Consider the following 19,628-nt stretch of genomic DNA (forward strand, 5'->3'; position numbering starts at 1 on the left):
AAATATCACAATGGAGACCCCGGAATGTTGAGCATCTGAAGTTGTATTTCAAGCAAGAATGGGAAATAATTTTGCTTTCAAAATGTCAATGAATGTCCTCAGTTCCCAAACGCTTACTCAGTGTTGTTAAAAGAACATCACCCTTTCTTTTATCAACACTCAGCTAGCGTTTGGGAACTGACACAGCGGTAAACATGCCCCTGTCCCAACTTCTTTGAAATGTGTTGCAATTTTCAAATAGTATATTTGTGTATATTTACAAAAAAACAACAAAGTTTATCAAATGAAACAAATACACATGATGTGTTTGTGCTGTTATTTATTATGTCGAAAAGGATAAGGGAAATATCACATTCTGTTTTATTCACATTTTACATAACGTCCCAACTTTTTGGGAATTGGGGTTGTAGATCCTGTACCTCTGCATCAAAAATAACATGAGGCGCCTCAGTCATTTAAACACATTTAATGTGTATTACAGTCCACCATAGAGTTGGCAGCTATATCAATATAAAGGAGTGCACACTTTTCAAAGTATAATGTTTTTCAGATTATAGACTCTACATATTTCATCTTCCCGCTAAAACTACAAGTTGCTGTCCGCACTTTCAGATTTAACTTCTAAAAAAGAAAAGTTCTGTAGGGCTTTATGAAAAACAACAAGCATCTATTTTTTTTTAATACATTTGATAAGCTGAAGAACAGCTGTGTGGCTAGCTTTCAAACATTCCCCTCTGCCCTCCACTCACACGTCTTCATCTCACCACCACGCTCCAACATTCTGTGAAAAAATATTCCTACAAAGTTTTCAGCTGGTGAGGAACTAGTTTCCAATGTAAACAAACAAGCCTTTTTCTGCGCTGAACAGCATTGCAAACTATTAACAGTGACGTCTGTGGACTATCCAGAGATAGATACAGTAACTTGGATCTCTTTAAGTCTATTTAAAGCTGGGGTATATGATTTGGGGAGAAAATGGCAGTTGGGATAGAGATTCAAATCCAAATACCTCAACCGCTCCACTTGTTCTCTTTGGTCCCTCCCCTATGGTCCCTCCCTGACACACTCTACACACCAACAACGTCGTGCCAAAGTGAATGGACAGTCCCAACAGCCAATAAGAACAGATAATCGGAGCCTCGCTCTGATTGGTCAAAGTGTACAGCTCATGTTAACTTCTTTGACCAATCAGAAATCATATACCCCAGCTTTAAGTGTGAATGAAACCAGTGATATGGTCCTTCAAGCTGCCTCCATGCTGTGTTTTCACTAGGACTAAACAAATCCCCACTTTATGACCTCACCTTCCAGCCAGCAGACAGATATGCTTGCACTGTGTCACATGTGAATATCTAGGCCTCATTTTCACTGTCTGAATTATGTGTCTCCTCTGGCGGGAACAAAGGATTGTGGTTAAGTTTAAGCAAATCCTCTGGAGTGATCTTTCGCATCTTTCCGTCCATACCAAGTGCCATGGGCTGGATGGAATTGGTCCTGCAGGGGGGGGAAATGGTTATGATGTCATTATGTTTGCATGTATGAGTACACACTGACATTTAACCTGGAGCACTGAAACATTGAAAACTATAGGAGTGATATATATTTTTTTTAAACGACGGTCCATGCAACAAAATGCCTCATTCTCAATCTTGCCTACTTATTTCTTTTAGTTATAATAAATTGATAAATACACCAAATATTATTTTATATCTGCAGTTATTCAAATTTACAATTTTATAATTGCATGTTGCGTGTACGTATATCAATGTTTTTATTGTAAAAGATTACAATTGTGGAATGAATTTAAAATGACTGCAGAATATACCTAGATCACTAAGTGTGTGTGTGTGTGTGTGTGTGTGTGTGTGTGTGTGTGTGTGTGTGTGTGTGTGTGTGTGTGTGTGTGTGTGTGTGTGTGTGTGTGTGTGTGTGTGTGTGTGTGTGTATCCTGCTTTTATTGACCTTGACAGTTTGTCAAACATGTTGACCAGCTTCATGGCTTCGTATTCTTTCTGTTCGTCTGACATCCCCTCCATGGGATTGGGCTGGTCATCTTCTACAATGCCTGTTATTGGGTTTATCCTGGTGACCAGAGAGAGAGAAAGGGAGAGAGGGAGAGAGAGATCAACATTTCTTTCTCTTGGAAAATGCACTTTGCATGGTAGAGAAGTCCTTCAATGATGAAGGGAAAATGTGGACATATGACAATTGGGCTGATCAGATATGATTTAAAGCTCCAGAGCAGCTACCGATAGAAAGGTGTTTCCTGATGTGTGGTCCCTGTTGTCAAGCCTGTACACACTGAGTAACAGTGAGAGAATGGAGAGGAAGAGCTATGGTGTTCCTTAAAGGTTCAGTAAGCTAAATGGTACTTTTAGCTAACTTCCTGTCAGTGACTGCAGTCAGCAGTTCCCTCCCTCGTCCCTACGTCACCACATTAATGCACTGCGGTCTTCAAGCAGCGAGTTATCTAGCATCATCTCAGATCCATAAGTGTGATAAAACATGATAAAAAACATCAAAACAGACATTGGGAAGTATTTTTACCCGCTCCACTATGTAGGCGTATAAACATTCACCCCTCTGTCGCTCTCTGCGTGTGCACCGGCAGAGAGACCATAGATAGTATATAAAATGGATGTAACATCAGGGCTGACCTCAGTTATTCCAACTGCATCCAATCGTCCTGGCCTATTATGCGTGTCGCCATCTTGTCAGATTTTTACTCTGCCTCATTTCCTCTTACCGAAAAAGTGCATCGATGTGACCGAAAGTATTAGGAGATTCTAAATCTTTTCTTTGCCATACTAAATAGCAGAAATTATAGGGATTGGAACGCAGTGAATGTATCCAACTCTGGTGCACACCAAGGAAGCGGACACTACAGTATTAGGTGTGAACACACCCTAACATGGCCTGCCATCACTTTGCTCTCCTCTGCCTCTGTGTGCCGCCCCCAAAAATTGCCACCGCTCATGTACACTTTGACCAATCAGAGCGCGGCTCCGATTCTCCGTTCTTATTGGCTGTTGGGACTGTCCATTCACATTGGCACCGACGTTGTTGGTGCAGAGTGTGTCAGGGAGGGACCATAGGGGAGGGACCAAAGAGAACAAGTGGAGCGGTTGAGGTATTTGGATTCGAATCTCTATCCCAACTGCTATTTTCTCCCAAATCATATACCCCAGCTTTAATGTGAGACAGTGACATGGTTGATACTGACTGGGCTTTGGCCTCCTTGTACTCCTCTGTCTCAGAGTCCTCATCTCCCGAGTAGATCCCAGAGTCCCTGGCCCCCACCATCAGACCCCTGGCAGCCAGCAGACCTGCAGCGTTACCATAGCCTGTGTACTTGATGAACCTGGAGACTGGATAGAGGAGAGGATTGTGTTAGCCCTCACTGGAAGATTTGATAGCCATCTTCCATATCGTTAAGTGTCGATTGATCTTTGGCGGTCAGTGATTTTTATTTCCTGTCTGATTTATGACATAGTTTGCCCAATTCAATTTGATAGAAATGTCAATGGCCTGAAGTCACTTGTGCTAAAAATCAACATGAAACATTTAACAAACTCAACAAAGAGAAATTCCCCTCACCACTTTCTTTGCACAGAACAAAGAGGAATTCGGCAGCGCAGTCTTTAACATCAGTGTCAATGTGTGTCATCAGACGGACTAGTTTGTTTCTCAGAGCGTCGCCCATCTCTGGCTTGGTGTTCACATCGCGCAGTGGGGGCAGCACCTAGACACACACACACACACACACACACACACACACACACCTGTGCATGACTACCTGGGCCATCATACACACACACATACTATTGTTAATTTTGCCTTAGCCGAGCACTGACCTTTGACCTGAGAAACTTCCTGGTCTCCCGATGGATGCGTGAACTCTCAGTCAATAAGTTGAGTGACGGCAGGAGGGTCTCCTTGAGCTTAAGCCCCTGGGCCATAGAACAAATAGCAAGTCAACCTTTATCAATGAATGATACGTACAATCTATCAGCTTGACTGGAATAGCAAATAAGAGAAATTATCAATTGAGTCACTTGATTGGATGTAATATAATTTACCACAACATGTGAGCACAATATTGAAGGTGCGCTGTAGTTTCAGGGGAGGGGGATTACATGTGCAGAGCCTACAGTCAGTTTACAAAACATATTTTCTCTGCATGTTATTCTTAGTTTTGAATATTTCTATCCATCTAAATTAAAAGCAACTTATTTTGAGGAACCCTGGAACCAAATGTAAGACTACAATATGTTCCTAAACCAAACTGTGGGCCCTGCTGCTGTAAACAACAACAGGGAAATATGAACTTTTCAGGAAGCTTTCTAACTTCATACAGTGTTCCAGGGATCATATTTTTTCCCGTGCGGAAAGTTTGTTTTTTGAAGTTATGGGAATATACCTTAAAATATATGGTATATTTTTATAAGTAAATAAGTCCAAACAGGTAATAAACATGTAGCAAAAAGATGCCATCCTATCACGTCTCTTCTGTTAAAAGCACGTGGTCATCAGTTAACACACAGCTCCACCTAGTGGCACACAACAGTTTAATGTTTTTTTTCTTTTTTACCTCCTAGAAAATAAGCAAAGCGTATCTTTAACCAAGCAAGCAATGATCACAATAATAAAATTATTCTAGCGCATTTAAAAGCCATGGTCATATGTCATTAAGCTTATGATTCATGCAACATAGACGTAGAGTTGTTGTATTACCCGGTCAACTCTTTTCTCCATGAATTCCAGCAGCATGTTGACAGCATCCATGTTGACCCCCATATACTCAATGGAGCCTGGCTGTACCTTGGGCATGAGCAGCACATCCATACAGGGCAGAGGGAGGTTCCCTAGCAGGTTGATAGTATGGCTGGAGAGGAGGAAGAGAAAGGCATTAGGGGGGATAGCATCACAGCACTGCAATGAATGAATGAATGAATGAATGAATGAATGAATGAATGAATGAATGAATGAATGAATGAATGAATGAATGAATGAATGAATGAATGAATGAAGAGAAAAAAAAGGTAAAGCACCTGTGGAACTCCTCAGTGCGCTCCTCTCCGTCCGCGCGGCTCATCAGACAGTGTCTCAGGATGGCGCCCAAATGTCTGTAATCGGCTGCCTCTTCCTTCACACAGGAACATTAGACACGTATTCTATCAGTGAAAAATAACTGTCTTTACTCTGTATTTCACATTTGCTTGTGAAGAAAATGATTGAAGGTCTCTTGCATTACTGTCATGCTTAGCACTAACACAACAAGATGTATAAACTGTGTATATACTGTATATACACTTTTTTTAATGAAGTGATGCGGTACAGAACAAAACAAATGAAAGACATAACATTATGTGGGGGACATGACAGTAGTATGTGTGTGTTCACATTTAAGACAATGTAAATCAATTTTTTTAACCTTTAAGTGCAAGACAAACCTGACACATTGTGTAAATTATGATGTCTATACATCACATCCAGTGTGCATGAAATATGCAGTAGAGCCTTTTAAGGTGCCAGAGTCCAGATGTAGTACACTACCCTGGGAGTTCTTTCTGGAGAGTTGATGCTGATGCTAAAAATGCTAAAAGAAGACTGTGGCTAACATGATGAGTTGATGCATAAAGAAAAGTGGTGTGTGGTGCAGGTGTTTCTGAAATGAGTAATTCTCTTTTTTAAAACATACAGTAAGTGGATTTTGGATGAATTATTGTCCTCAGTAGGCCTACTGTATATGTTTACAACCAATCCACAGTTATTATTATATTGATAACCTGGACCCCTGTTAAGTTGAACAGTTTAATACGTTGCTGAAGACTCACTTTTGTTGCATTGGCCTTGAACACAAGTTGAGACTTTGACACTCCTACATTTTTTAAATTTTTTTCATGTATCTTATAGGGGAGAGTGGCCTAAGTTGTGCAACTTTTCACTCAAAGTGACTTTAAAGTAAGGCCTTGACAGTAAAGTCTCCAACTCAAATATGTACATATATTTCAGGGTGTTGTGCATCCCTGGCAATAAAAAACTTTGGATCTGGAATAAACTGTTGAAGAAATATAGCTTTCGGAAAAAAAGTTGTCTTGATGCACAACTTGCCCCCGGTGTGGTGTAAGTTGTGCGGTTGGAGAGAATACCATGGGGTGAATTGTGCCATTGATATATATCTCATAAACTGTAATGCAAGACAAATCCATTAGACAATCACTTATTTAAGGTGTATTTAAAGTAAATAGTTGACAAAGATTGAAGGACAATTTTCTTAAACAAGGCCTAGCAGATCTAGTGGTTTTACCTGCAAAGCTCACAATGACAAAGTCACCATCATCATCTTTCTGGCCATCTGAACTCTCATCAGTGGTGTCGTTAAGTGGAATTGAGATGTCACTCTCTTCTGAGCTATTGTAGACAATCACTTTCTTTTGGTGACCAGCGTATATACAGCCATGCCACTGGCACAACTCTCAGAAATGTACTTTGCACTAGTTGCTCCGTGCTTGTGGAACCAACTGCCACCTGACAAATGTGATTCCCCTACATTTCTGCCTTTAAATCAAGGCTCAAAACCCATATGTACACCCTGGTGTTTCCTCCCCATTAACTATCTTACCTCTGCACTACTATCTGTGTTTATGTGGATGTATGGGCTTTACGTCTTTTATTTTGGTTATTGTTATTTTACCTTCATTGTTTACCTACTGAATGCACTATGTACAGCACTTTGGACAGTGCAAACTGTCATAAATGTGCTTTTATAAATACATTTTACTTACTTACTTACTTATAACTCACCCAGGCCCTTTGGCACAAATCACCCCATCCCCAGAATTTTGGATAATAAGCATGATGCAGCAGTTTAGGGCTGACATCGTGCTAACTGTATAGACTCAAAATGTAGCATACCAAAGCACTAAAACATGTGTCAAATGTTTTCAAACTTGTCTATAATTGTTCAGACACAATAATCAAAAAACCTTGATCATGGAAATTTAACTTTGAAAGGCAAAACACAGTTTTTTGAGCTTAAATGTGCTTATATCTTATTCCTTGTGTCTCCCTTCTTTACAGGATGAGTCAAATGGATGGCTCTTCTTAAATATGTGGTCACATTTCCAATTTCTTCCACGGTTTTCTAGAAACAAGGGGTGGAACAACTTCCAAAATGCACAACTTAGGCCACTCTCCCCTATGTTATTTTGTATTGTATCTTGTTCAGCACTTTGGTCAACTGATGTTGTTTTTAAATGTGCTATAGGAATAATTTTGACTTTGACTTTATAACCGAATGGCTAAAATCTTTAAACTCCCTCAGCCTTCTCCTTGCTTCAGTATAGGCCTACCTCGTCCACCTTGCGCTTGGGTGTGTCAAACGTGATGTTGAAGAGTATTTTCAGTATCTCCATGGCCAGTTCAGTCTGCTGTCGGCTGAAGGGGGGCAGCTCTTTAGGGGGGATGACTTGTAGGCCGGCCCTGTTTGCCTCCAATGTATCAGGCCAACACAGACCCAGTGTGGCATCCAACGCGTTACCTAATATACACAGGGCAGAGAATCATCAACTTATAAGCTCTAACTATCTACATGCATTACCTACTCTAAAAACCTACTTTTTACTTTCTATTTTATTTTATATATAGGCTACTGTTTTATATTGCACAGAAAATTCCTTTGCACTACTTAGTATTTAGAATGTATCTTATGTAAAGATTGTTTATGTTTATCTCTATATTTTTTTATTTTATTGTTCCAACTGCACTGTGGGCCAGAGATAAACGCCATTTCGATTCTGATGTATGTCTTGCATATATCAGAACTTGTGTCAATAAGCTTTTTACAAAGTATGATTGAAATGAAAGGTTCGTAACTATTATAAAACTGAGTTGAAAAAATAGTTTTTTTTACAGTGTAGAATGTGACCAGGACTGTGTGGGTATGTCTCCCTGGCTCATGTGTCAAACAGTCTCCAAGGCAACAGTCACTCAGTCATTGGATATTTCCAGCAGAGAACTGCCGTGATTGGTTCAAAAATGCTTACTGTGTCATAGGAACTGGAGCATAACCCCGCCTCATCTAAAATCAAATTTCTGTAAACTTCATCAAACTAAAATGACAATACTTTTATTTATTATTGTACAAAAATGCCAAAGTCTTTTCAGATGCTTACTATAAGGCGTCTTATTACCCAAATGATATAGTTGGAAGGATTTTGTGGATTTGGCTTTACAGGGGCTCCTGCTAAATCATTTAGTGTCTTGTAAATGCTTGTCTAATTGTAAGATCCTAGCTGTTCCCTGGTCAGTTAGTTAGAGATGAGTTACCCAGCAGGCTGACTCCATGCAGCTCTTTGGCTAGCTGGACCCTGACGTCCACTCTCAGGGCCGTCAGCTCGAAGGTAAGACGCAAGTCAAAGAAACGCACCTGCACAAAGAGAGCACACACACACACACACACACACACACACACACACTCACTTATCCTCCTAGAACTTCTTTAATAGGCTACTTGTTTCATATTAATTGGAATGTATCTGTGGCACAAAGTACGCTATCAAAAACTGTAAGATACCAAACGTTGGACATTAAATGCCTGGTTAGTCTTTTGCTTATAGCTATTCTTTGATAAGGCCGTTTCCTGTATTAAGTAAATACTACTTGCAGTAGTTTGGTCTGGCTTTGCGAGACTAAGTAAATACTAAATATGCTGACTGTATTTTTCAAGTCTTGTTCAGCTGCTGTGAGTTGAGACAGAGTTGGACACGGGCAAATGTGTTAGAGAGTTTTTTTTTTTACGATTTAGTAGTTAAATATAAAATTATTGTAATAAAACATGATCATGTCTGTCACAGTAAGGTACCAAACTAATTCATTTTATAATATTTGTACCAAAATTTGGTTATCGTGTTGAAAAAAATTTATTAAATCAAGGCCAAATTCAGTGTGTATAACCCCTAAAAATCACATTCATATTTTACTCATTCGCAAAAGCAATAGTGATTTAAAATATGACACAACTGCTCACTCCCAACACAAAGTGTTCATACTGAATACACCCGAAGACTGTTCTCTATCATTGCATTTTATTTGTTTTCCTACACTATCTGCTCCTGAAAACAACCAAAGAAAGATTTGTGATGTTGTGGTTATGTTCAGGCCAATTGGACACTTATCTAGAGAAAGATAATGGTCTAAGACTGGCTTCAACCATTAAACAGGACACGTTGGCTTATTCTACATTGACCAAATACTCAAATCTTTTCCTAAACTAAACCTATCGCGATGTAGGACGCAAATCACAGACTCAAAATCCTACTTTCAAATGGCATTAGCCAAAGTAAAACTGGTAGTATAGAAAGATATTTGGTTCTATGCCATCTCAACCTCCCATGTGTCAGATTTGACTCTCACATATCGTTAGCCTCATAGCATAATTGCCTCAATCATATTTACTCTACTCTACTTTTACTCTACATCTACTATTCTACATCTACTCTACTCTATATCTACTTTTCGTTAGCCAAATAGCATAATTGCCTAATTAAGGGTTATAAAGTAGGCCTAGGGTAAAGTAGATGTGGAGTAGAGTAGATGAAGAATAGAGTAGATGTAGAGTAAAAGTAGAGTATAGAAAAAATATGATTTAGGCAATTATGCTATGAGGCTAACGATATTCATTTGAGCAGCACATGTAAAACATGAAGCACATCCATACAGGTATGGTCCATACCTCGTGCCTCCAGGTGGTATCATGGCTCTGCTTCAGCCTGGCTGCAAAGCCCTTGATCAGCTGCAGCTCTGCGGCTACCACCTGCCATTCAGCATTCAAAGATAAGACTTTAGAAATGAGCAAACCAACCAAATGACATGTTAAAGCTGAAGCATTGTGTGAAGAACTGACCGCTCCTGTCTGGTTGTGCAGCAGAATGTTACAGAGGGACTTGAGAGCTTCAACAATCACTTCCTGGTCAGAGTTTTCTGAAGGAGAGGAGTCTTCAGCCTTTAGCTCCTCACTGGATACGTCTGCCTCTCCTCCCTCACCTTCCACTAGCAAGAGAACAAAGGGCAAAGGTAAGTAGTCGATCCACCCTACAGTATATTAAGAGATCTTTTATCATGAACATTTGATTTTAAGAATGAAGGAAATAAGGAGAGATAAACTCAGCTGCTAATAAACGGTGTTTGGTGTTTTGTGCCCCCAATGGAGCCTTCCAGGCAGTGCTGCCTGGATAGCTCCGTTAGGGGCACAACAGTTAGGGTTAGGGTTAGGGCCTTCCAGGCAGCGCTGCCTTCATTAGGAAAGGATCAGCAGGATAGAGAGCTCTGACATTGGTGAAACACTGTAGAAGGACAGAGAGTAGATTGACCTGGGTCGACCTCGGGTGTGGCAGTAGTACCGGCCACTGCAATGCCAGCATATCGGGCCAGGGTGGACATGGCAGAGCATCTGAGGAAGGGAGTGAGTCCATCTTTGTCTCTGGTGAGGATGCGGATCGTCTGGAGACAGGCCAGCTGACAGGAGGGCTGCAGCTCTCTGCCCAGGTACCCCAGCACCAGCTCTCCCAAACGCTGCACAGAACAAGTGCATCTCTTATTATTAGAATATCGTGGAATAAAAGTTAATATAACCCGGATGGATTTGTTGTTCTCTAGGGATACTTAATCTTAATCTATACTTAATCTTTACATAATCTTATTGATTTATAGAAAAAAAAACATTATGTTAGAGCTGTGGGAATGTTAATACCTCTCTGTCCTGCTCCTCCTCCTTGTAGAATGTAAAGCACTGGTTCATCTGGATAGAGAGACAGGTGGAGGTGAAGACAGAGAGAGAGAAAACAGAGGGAAGAAAGAGAAAAAAGAAGAGCATAGAGTAATTTCACAAAGGGTGTGACGACAGAGAAAGGGAACATACAAAATGAAGACCAGGGTGCAATCCTATACGTCATAGAGTAATGTAGAAATGTGCAACCACCTCTAAATGTATGCTGTACCTTATTAGTTGTGTATTAATTGTGTATTGGTTTAACCTACTAATCCTACTAATGAATTATCCTGTTTTACTTTTCTTTCTTTCTGTTTCTCCGTATTTGTATATAGCAAATGATTCTATTGTATATCTTTGTCATTTGTATTGTAACATCAACCTGCCCTAATGGACTACAGATGGAAATTAGCCCCCGGGCTACAATCTGGCATTTTTACGTGTACTGCTGTGCATGTTCATTAATGTGCATTGTCCTGAAACAAATAAATAAATAGAAACGCAAGGTATGTTTGTTTGACAGCAGAATTGATCATTTGTTCACACCCATCAAACAATCCATGGTTATATATTCCTGAGCTTTTTGCAGGTTGGAAAACAAAGCTTGACAAACTGATCAACTTGGCCCAATGGATTTTTTTCATGAGAATACTGAAAATGTTCAACTCAAATTTGAAATCGCTGAAAAAATTAATATGGAATAAAAAAACGTAGACATACGTTTTGAAATATATTGTTATTATTGACTCTTTAAAAATAATAATAATATCTATGTCTAATAATATGTTAAAAGGAAATTCAGTCCAAGCACAATCATTCATTGTCACTGTGTATTTTGTGTGCGCCTTCTGATGTTAAGAATGTTGAGGCAAAAGGGGTTCAAATCTAGCCCGGGTCGTCATTGTCATTACCCTCTCTATCACATTTCATCTCGGTCTCTCCAAAACTGTTTAATAAGCCAAAAATGGCAACAAAAGATAAATAAAAAAAAATTCTTTTTTGAGGCATTGATGCTATCGCGTTTTACTTTTAAAAAAGATGGCAGGCTAAGAGCAGAGCCTATTGAGGACTGTGTATAGCTTGAGGAGCACAAAGATTATACAGTAGGCGATCTGCAACACTAAGCTCCTCATCTCTAAAGAGCTCTGCAGTGGCTTGAACAGACTCTATTTGTGTTGCACAGAACCTAATCCTATTGCCTTCATGATAAACTCAGAGAGAGCCAGGCAGGTAGCAGCACTCGGCAGGGAGGCAGACAGATAACCATGGTAAATGGTAAATGGACTTGACTTATATAGCGCTTTTTAGCCGATTTCCTCAGCCCCAAAGCGCATTTCACCACATTCACCAATTCATATACACACTCATACACCGATGGCAGTAGCTGCCATGCAAGGCGCCTTCTGAACCATCGGGAGCAATTTGGTGTTCAGTGTCTTGCCCAGGGACACCTCGACATGTGGAGGGTAGGTGGGGGTTTGAACCTCTGACCCTGCACTCCAGAGGCGACCTCCCTACCCACTTCGCCACTGCCGCCCGTGGCCATGGCCTGGGCAGTCACTCACATTCACTACTGTCAGCCCCTTCAAACACACAACTCTCCCCAGCATTACACACTGACAGTTTGGGAATCCATGTGGAGAGCTTTCCTTTAGAGGGAACCTGTTGTTGTCTCAACTACAGTATACTCCCAATAACTGGACATATCTTTTTTAAATTTATTTTGTGTTTTTTTTGACATGTTGAAAACTGCTTTCAGACTGCAATTTTATTTGTCGTTATGACCCATATGATAACCATACTAGTATACTATATTGTCAAACATAACAGTTAAAGGCCTACTTCACCGGTTGGAATATGAAGGTGTATTGAACTCGGAGATCCTATGAAGTATAAATGTGCAAAAAAATTTTAAATCGGATCATCCTGTGATGTCACAGAAAGAGAAATGTAGGGTTAGACAGTGAGACCATAAAACACTCTTTCTGCCTTTTCTCAGGCTAGGATGATCCGATTTCAATTTTTTTTGCACATTTATACTTCATAGGATCTCCGAGTTCAATACACTTTCATAACCAACCGGTGAAGTAGGCCTTTAAGTGCATTTGAATGATTTTTTCACAAATAAAAAATGTAAGTTCAATTCAGCTTCGTAATTTAAAGGTGCAGTGTGTAATATCTGAATAATAATATATTGGCATCTAGTGGTGAAAGTTCTAGAATGCAACGCTACCTGGGTAACCCCACCCCTTTCGAATAATAACAGAAGCTACAGTGGCCTTCAAGGATAAGATTTTAAACAATGCACCTGATGACATTCCAACCTTGACGCTTCCAACATGGCAGCGCACAGGTATGGAGAAATATGGAGCTATAAGAGACCCTTTCTAAGGGGAAAAAAAAACTATAAAAATGTTCTCAGCTATTACACACTAAATTAAACGCACTAATGGATATTATAATTATTTTCTACCAAGTCTGCTATGAAATAATTCCCAAAATTCTACACACTGCAGGTTTAAATGATGATTTAAATAACAGGCTTTCGTTTCTAGCCACTCAACACCACTCAGTTGATGGAGACACAAACACTGTCCAGCACATGACGTTGGTCATCACAGCACCACATGATCTACCTAGCATAGCTCTGGCCAGACTGCTTCAAAAGAAGCTGCAGAAGAATGCAGATAATGGGGTGGTTGCCCCAGTAACCCACCCTAAGTTCCATTATACTTCCCTTCTATTTAGTATGTCAGAAAAAGATTTAGCATACATGCAAGTCAATTGTAGTATGCTGAAAATACATAAATGCCCCCACTAACTCCAATAGCATTTTGGAGTATTCGTCTTTATTCTTGACATTTCTGGACATAATGAAAATAAATCTTCCTTATCTGACTTTTTTGTCTCTCCTGTGGCCCTAAAACTCTTCTGTACGTAGTATAGTAAAAATAAAAAGTATGTGATTTGGAATACAGGGCCATTGTTTTGGATGGAGACATCATGATGACTAGCAGGAATGGACAGTTGTGAAAGAAGTGTTTAATTGATTTATTTATGGATCTGGGTGATCTGTTTAAAATGAAAAATAAACTGTGAAGACTGCAGACAGACACAGAGTTGGCTTGGTGGACACAGAGGAGCCTTTAGCAGATAAACAGACCCATGATTATTTCCAGGGCAGAAGAGGAGAAAAAGGAGTGTGACTGATTGACGCAAACATAACAGCAGAAGGATGTTAATGCCGCTCCATATGTGTGAGATGTCTGCTATGACCACAATTCAATGGGTTCATATCTTCATAATATTAAGAGTGGCTCTAACCACTATACCATATATAGCAGACTTGGTAGAAAATAACTATAATTTATAATTTAGTGTATAATAGCTTTTTTTTTTTTTTTTTTTTTTTTTCCCTTAGAAAGGCTCTCTTATATCTCCATATTTCTCCATACCATGGGCCACAGTCTGTGCGCCACCATGGTGGAAGCATCATGGTTGGAATGTCATCAGGTGCATTGTTTAGAATTTAGAATTGTTCTTGTCCTTGAAGGCCACTGTAGCTTCTGTTATTAGTCGAACGGGGTGGGGTTAGCCAGGGAGCGTTGCATTCTAGAACTTTCTAGAACTTTCTTGATGATGTCATATTACACACTGCACCTTTAAATCATAAAAGTAAATGCTATGGCAAAAGCAACACAGCCATTAACTTTGGTACCGCATGCCCTATACACGAAAGCTCCAAAAGTACAAATACATTTTCTGCTTTGCACATTGTTCTGCTAAACAGTACACACTGTTTTATACAACAGCTGAGTTTCCTGTTAAGCAAATCAGTGTGTTGTTGGTGCTTTGAAATAGTTCTTCAAATGCTTCACGTGAGAATCATTTTGATGCAAAAAGTACAGCTTTTAAGAGGGATTGTTGGGGTTTTGACATAGAAAGTTTATCTCAAAGTCTTGTGTGTCGCATTTGGCTATGTGTAAAGTTTTGTTAAAAGTGAGCCACATTCTGCAACAAATCATAGCTGTGCTAAAATATTGATGGCAATATATCACAATATTTATTTTTGTGATATATGTGTGACCTATGGTAGGATCGTCAGCTCCAAAAATTGCTATTTCGATCAAAGGTTTTTTTTAAAAGTTGTAATGGATCGTGAACCTCCACTGCTGTAGATGTAGCAGAACGTCGTTTGCCCTGAATTGACGGGTTTGAATCTGATTGATTTATGATTGAATTTATTTCAGACATATCAAAACAATACAAAAACAATCTGAATCAAATTACCGGTAAAATTAAAGTTTCAAATTAAAACGTTTGGACTCATTTTGTCCACTGAATGATCAATATAATATGTTGAGATGTATGAAGACCACCCAGATTGTATATCAACTTTTTTTCAGCTCCGCTTTTTTACATTTTCAGTGAACTCTGTGGAATATCGCAATATATCAGATTTATCGTGTCGTGAATTCATTGCCAATACACAGCCCTACAACAAAAGTGTAAGCATCTGCGAAAAACTGTAGAATCCTCTTTAATATTCTGTTAATAAACCAATAGACATCCATGGGCCAAGTGTTACTGTATGTATGCTTAATATTTGCTAAATATGTTAAAATCCCTTTTCACAAAGAACCTACATTGGTCTTACATTGCCTTCCAGCAATAAATACTATTTTTGGGGATATTAAAAAAACGAGTGTGCCAACCAGACTCCTCTAACTGGATAATCCAAGCATCATCATTAACACTGAAAATATGTGTGTAGGCCTATAGCTGAAGCTGACATAAAGCGTGAACAGTAGCCTGGGTAGGCATCTGCTACTGCAATAAAAGAGCCATGTCTGAGATAAACTTTCAATGCTTTACGTGTCTGTGTCTCATTGTGCTGCTGTGCTCGTGTATACCTCCTTGTTGTAGCTCTGTAGAGTCATCAGAGCAGTGTCTTGATCTCCCGTCTCCAGCTGCTCAATGATGGCATTTAAATCCATTTTCATCGCCATTGAAGTAGCCGCTGCCTCCCCCTAAAGTCAACGTTCGAGCGGGACTGCTTGTGTGTGTGTATGTGTGTGTTTGACAGTATACACTTGTACACTTATGCTTTGCCTCCACCCACAGATGGCTGCATGATGTCTGAATTACCAGCCGGAGAAATGCGATTAACGGTGAGGATTATTAGGGCAAGCCGAGTGCTGCGTTCAAGTTTCCTAGGAAAAGATGGATGACACGTATAGGCTCAGAGTCCGCGATTCTGTAAAACGTTTGTTTCCAAAATCACTTTTTGACAAAAATCAGTGAATATTTCTTAACGATGCGATACCTGTCCGTAGGCCTATGTGTGCGCTGAAAAAAATCTGTGTTATAGCCCAGGCTCTGTAAACGTGAATGATGTTTTTAGCATCTATACGATTTAGCCTAATACACACTTCATCTGGAGGCCTATCAAATTTGATATATTTAGCAAATGGACCATGACACCATTAAATCTATTCATATGTTGATTTGCTGTAAGTCTATTTGATTAAATACATTTTATAATAACAAATAAATCCTCAATGATGTAGGCCAATGGCTGCATGCACCACCATCCTCCTCTGTCAATGCATGATATCAAAAGGCCTACAGTTCATCTTAGTGGGCATACAAACTAATGTGACAATCAGTTTGGTGTGTCTTCTTTGGATCAACACACACTTCAGCAAGCAAGAAGTTAGGCTTACTTTCTTTATATTGTTAGGCTACATATGTTTATGTTTTAAGATTATGGATTGCTGTTTTGTTCCAACAATAGGCTACAACAACAATAAATCATAAATATGATGACAATCATATAGCCTAAGAATTTGTTTTTGCATTTTACTAGCCTACAATTACAAATATCACCTAGGCCCACTGCAGACTACAATAAGTCAGATACATGCAGTCAGAAAGCACTGAGCTTTTCTAGTTAGGCTATCAATTTAAATTGAATTTATTGAATTTCAATTTCTAAAAATAAGAGATTCAGTATTGCCTGAAATACTATTTGGTCACACCTCTCATATTTAAGATGAGGCCAACGGTGAAAACATCTGAAACAAAGTGAAAATATGATTTTATCTTATCACCTAAGCTAGGCGTTTTTCTACTGGCCAAAGGGCGTGCTGCTCGCACTTTGAGAGGATGTTCGATTTATAACGCACAGCAAATCAGCGAGCGGGGTTAATTATTTTTCAACATACATACAGTGACCGAATTTACCCAAACATGATTATAGAACCCATTATTAACACATTTTTTTAAACTCCCCGTTATACCATGGGTTCTATTAAATGTGTAGGCTACCAGTTATTCAAACAGTACAAACTCCGTTCTTCCGTGCCACAGAATTATTCTACCTCGATCAAATGGCTCCGTGATGAGAAACGCTCTGTAGCCAATAAAACCTCAAGGCCTGACCTGAGCGAAGGGATTACAACCAATAGTTTTGCAGTAACAGTCAGAGTGACAAAACGCTGTAGCTGAAGTGGGGGAAGGGGTCGCTAGAGTTGACGGAACCGCCATCTTGAAAAGTGCCCTCCGATGTTCTACCTTTTCGCGCCTGTCAGAATCAGTTATAAACGCTTTATTTTCCTTTCCGGAATATCGTGCTGTCTCCCTGTTTGTTTTGTTAAGGACCGGGTCTAATGGAAAGATAAGCTATATGCTGGAGACTCGCCGTTTGCCGTTGTCTATCGGTAGGTACACTTGCCAGCCCATGCACTTGGATGGTGCTGAAAGACGATTAGCCAGCAGTCTTCAGATAGCCGGCTACCGTTAGCTGGCTAGCAAGAAGCATATACTTGGTTGTCTTATTACTGTGCTGTCAGACACGCTTGGTAAACCTTTTGCTGAGATAGGGGTAAGGTATATGCACATTTATTTAACCAAAGTATATGTCTTTTAACCTTAGCTCTCTGACATCAGTTGACTTGACGTAGTCCCTAACGTAAATTTGTTTCTAATTTTAGGGGCCAGGTTAGCTATTGCTAACGATAGCTAGTGACGTTAGCCAGTTTGCTTGAGCCGGTGTGTTTCTATTGCGTTAGCGGTGTCTGTTTTGGGCCCTCGCATGTAAATGAACTGACGTTACAGCAAACGTAGACCAGCTAAAGCATAGCGCAAATGGCAGTAGCCGGAGTCACCTTACATAAGCCAGTCCCTAGCTTCGATTAGCAGATGTTTGCATTGCGTTTCAACCTATGCGTAGCTAAAAATAAAGCCAAACCTTTATTAAGACATTCGTTTTAGCTACTGAACAGTGTATTTCCGGACTTGTTGTTTTTCAGGAACCCTGACTTAGAGTGCAACTGGTGAATAGCTGGAATATAGTGAATCGATGGTGATTATTTGTGGTTACTAAATGCTTAGTCAAAACTGAACAGAAAGCATTTTGGTTTGGAATGATCAACGTAACCGAAACGTGTAATGAACTGTGTATGATATAGACCCAGCAGTCTTGCTGATTTAAAGAAGGAAAACGTTGTTTTCTTTTTACTGGGCATGCGCAAATTACGTGAGTGGCAAATCTATATGAAGATATGAGATCGAGATATATGAGATCGAGTTCGTTTAGATCTCAAGACAGCGGCTGGTTGACTTGAGCATCTAATCAGCTGGAGTTGTTCTGTTTTGTCTGTAGTGTTGAATTGCTATTGTATTTTGCTATAGAAGCCATAGACTGTATAGGCCTCCCTGTTATTTAGTTGCATTTATTTAGGCTACATAATGGTTGAACCATAAAATGATACATTCCATGGCTTGATTTGGTACCTTGAGGATTATGGGTGAGTGTTATAGCATTAGCCTACATGTATCAGTGGTTGACGGCTGTTGCTGTATACAGAAAAAGGAAACCTAAAGCAATAACAGTAACACCATAATGTACTTGCTATAATCATGGACACATTTTGCTGTTTTAAACTGAGCTCATACTGGTTGGCATCTGCCACATTTATCAATCATATATATTTTGCTGTAGTATCTTGGTACATGTTCCTCTTGTTTACCTGCATTACTTGCATATGCTGTCAACAGCAAATCACTGATAATAATAATATATTTAATTTCTCGCGCTTATGATAGATAGATATTGTCCTTTGATTTGCTATATTATTTTCTAAAGTCAAGCTTCAGTTCAATATTACCTGTGACCTGGTGGTAATAATAGACAGCGTGTCTTCAGTGAGCGATGTAGTGCGTTATGGTGTTGTTTATCAGTCAAAGCACTCTGAAATACAAGTTTGTGTCCTAGACTGGGCTATAGTAGAGCCTCACTACTTTGACTGGAGTTTTTGTCTGTCCACTCGTCATATATTCCTGTATTGCTGTTTACAGTAGTGCTATAGGTTTATGGGGTTGTCTCGTGATATGGCCACTGTTCCACCAGAGACATTAAAAGGAGGGGGTCCGGTCAGCCATTTTCAAGAATGCTTGTTGTCAAAAATAACTTTGTCAAAATCAGTCAATATATGGTGTTAATACAAAGCCTAGGCTCTGTAAACTGGTATGTAAAGCAAATGTGGAACCACTGTAGCTGGCAACAGGCCTGTTTACAGAGCCTAGGCTGTGTATTAACATAGGATGTATTTTCAGCACACAAACATAGGCACAGGTTGGTAGTAGATCGTGAAGGACATACTCACTGATTGTGACAAATTATATATGTAAGATATTGTATCGCTAGCATGTTTTGGACCACACCAACAGCAGATTATATAGTTCATTGTGTTGTTGATCTTGCAACACCCAATTACCATGTAAACTCCTTAAGCCATTTCTCTGGGAAAAGGGATTTTCTTTTACCCAAATTCACCACAGCCCCTTGTTCATC

General features: G+C 39.6%; 2 protein-coding genes across 4 annotated transcripts in view; one reads left to right on the forward strand and one right to left on the reverse strand.

The window, feature by feature from the left end:
- Positions 1-1,352: 1,352 nt before the first annotated feature.
- On the reverse strand, positions 1,353-15,780 carry ric8a (RIC8 guanine nucleotide exchange factor A; the record flags this gene model as incomplete). Its single annotated transcript, XM_080027703.1, has 14 exons — positions 1,353-1,494; positions 1,963-2,082; positions 3,224-3,368; positions 3,598-3,742; positions 3,855-3,950; positions 4,735-4,885; positions 5,052-5,146; positions 7,356-7,543; positions 8,332-8,431; positions 9,737-9,817; positions 9,908-10,053; positions 10,404-10,575; positions 10,754-10,801; positions 15,685-15,780. 14 exons carry the CDS (start codon positions 15,778-15,780, stop codon positions 1,353-1,355), a joined length of 1,725 nt encoding a protein of 574 aa, XP_079883829.1.
- A 1,519-nt stretch (positions 15,781-17,299) lies between these two features.
- ppp6r3 (protein phosphatase 6, regulatory subunit 3) overlaps positions 17,300-19,628 on the forward strand; it is a 28,234-nt gene continuing 25,905 nt past the window's right edge. For all 3 annotated transcript variants that reach the window (XM_080027221.1, XM_080027219.1, XM_080027220.1), the window contains exon 1: positions 17,300-17,493. The gene's annotated coding sequence lies outside the window, so the exon portion shown is untranslated. The remainder of the gene's footprint in view (positions 17,494-19,628) is intronic.

This window comes from Ammodytes marinus (assembly GCF_949987685.1).
Source record: "Ammodytes marinus genome assembly, chromosome: 5".
NCBI lineage: Eukaryota > Metazoa > Chordata > Actinopteri > Uranoscopiformes > Ammodytidae > Ammodytes > Ammodytes marinus.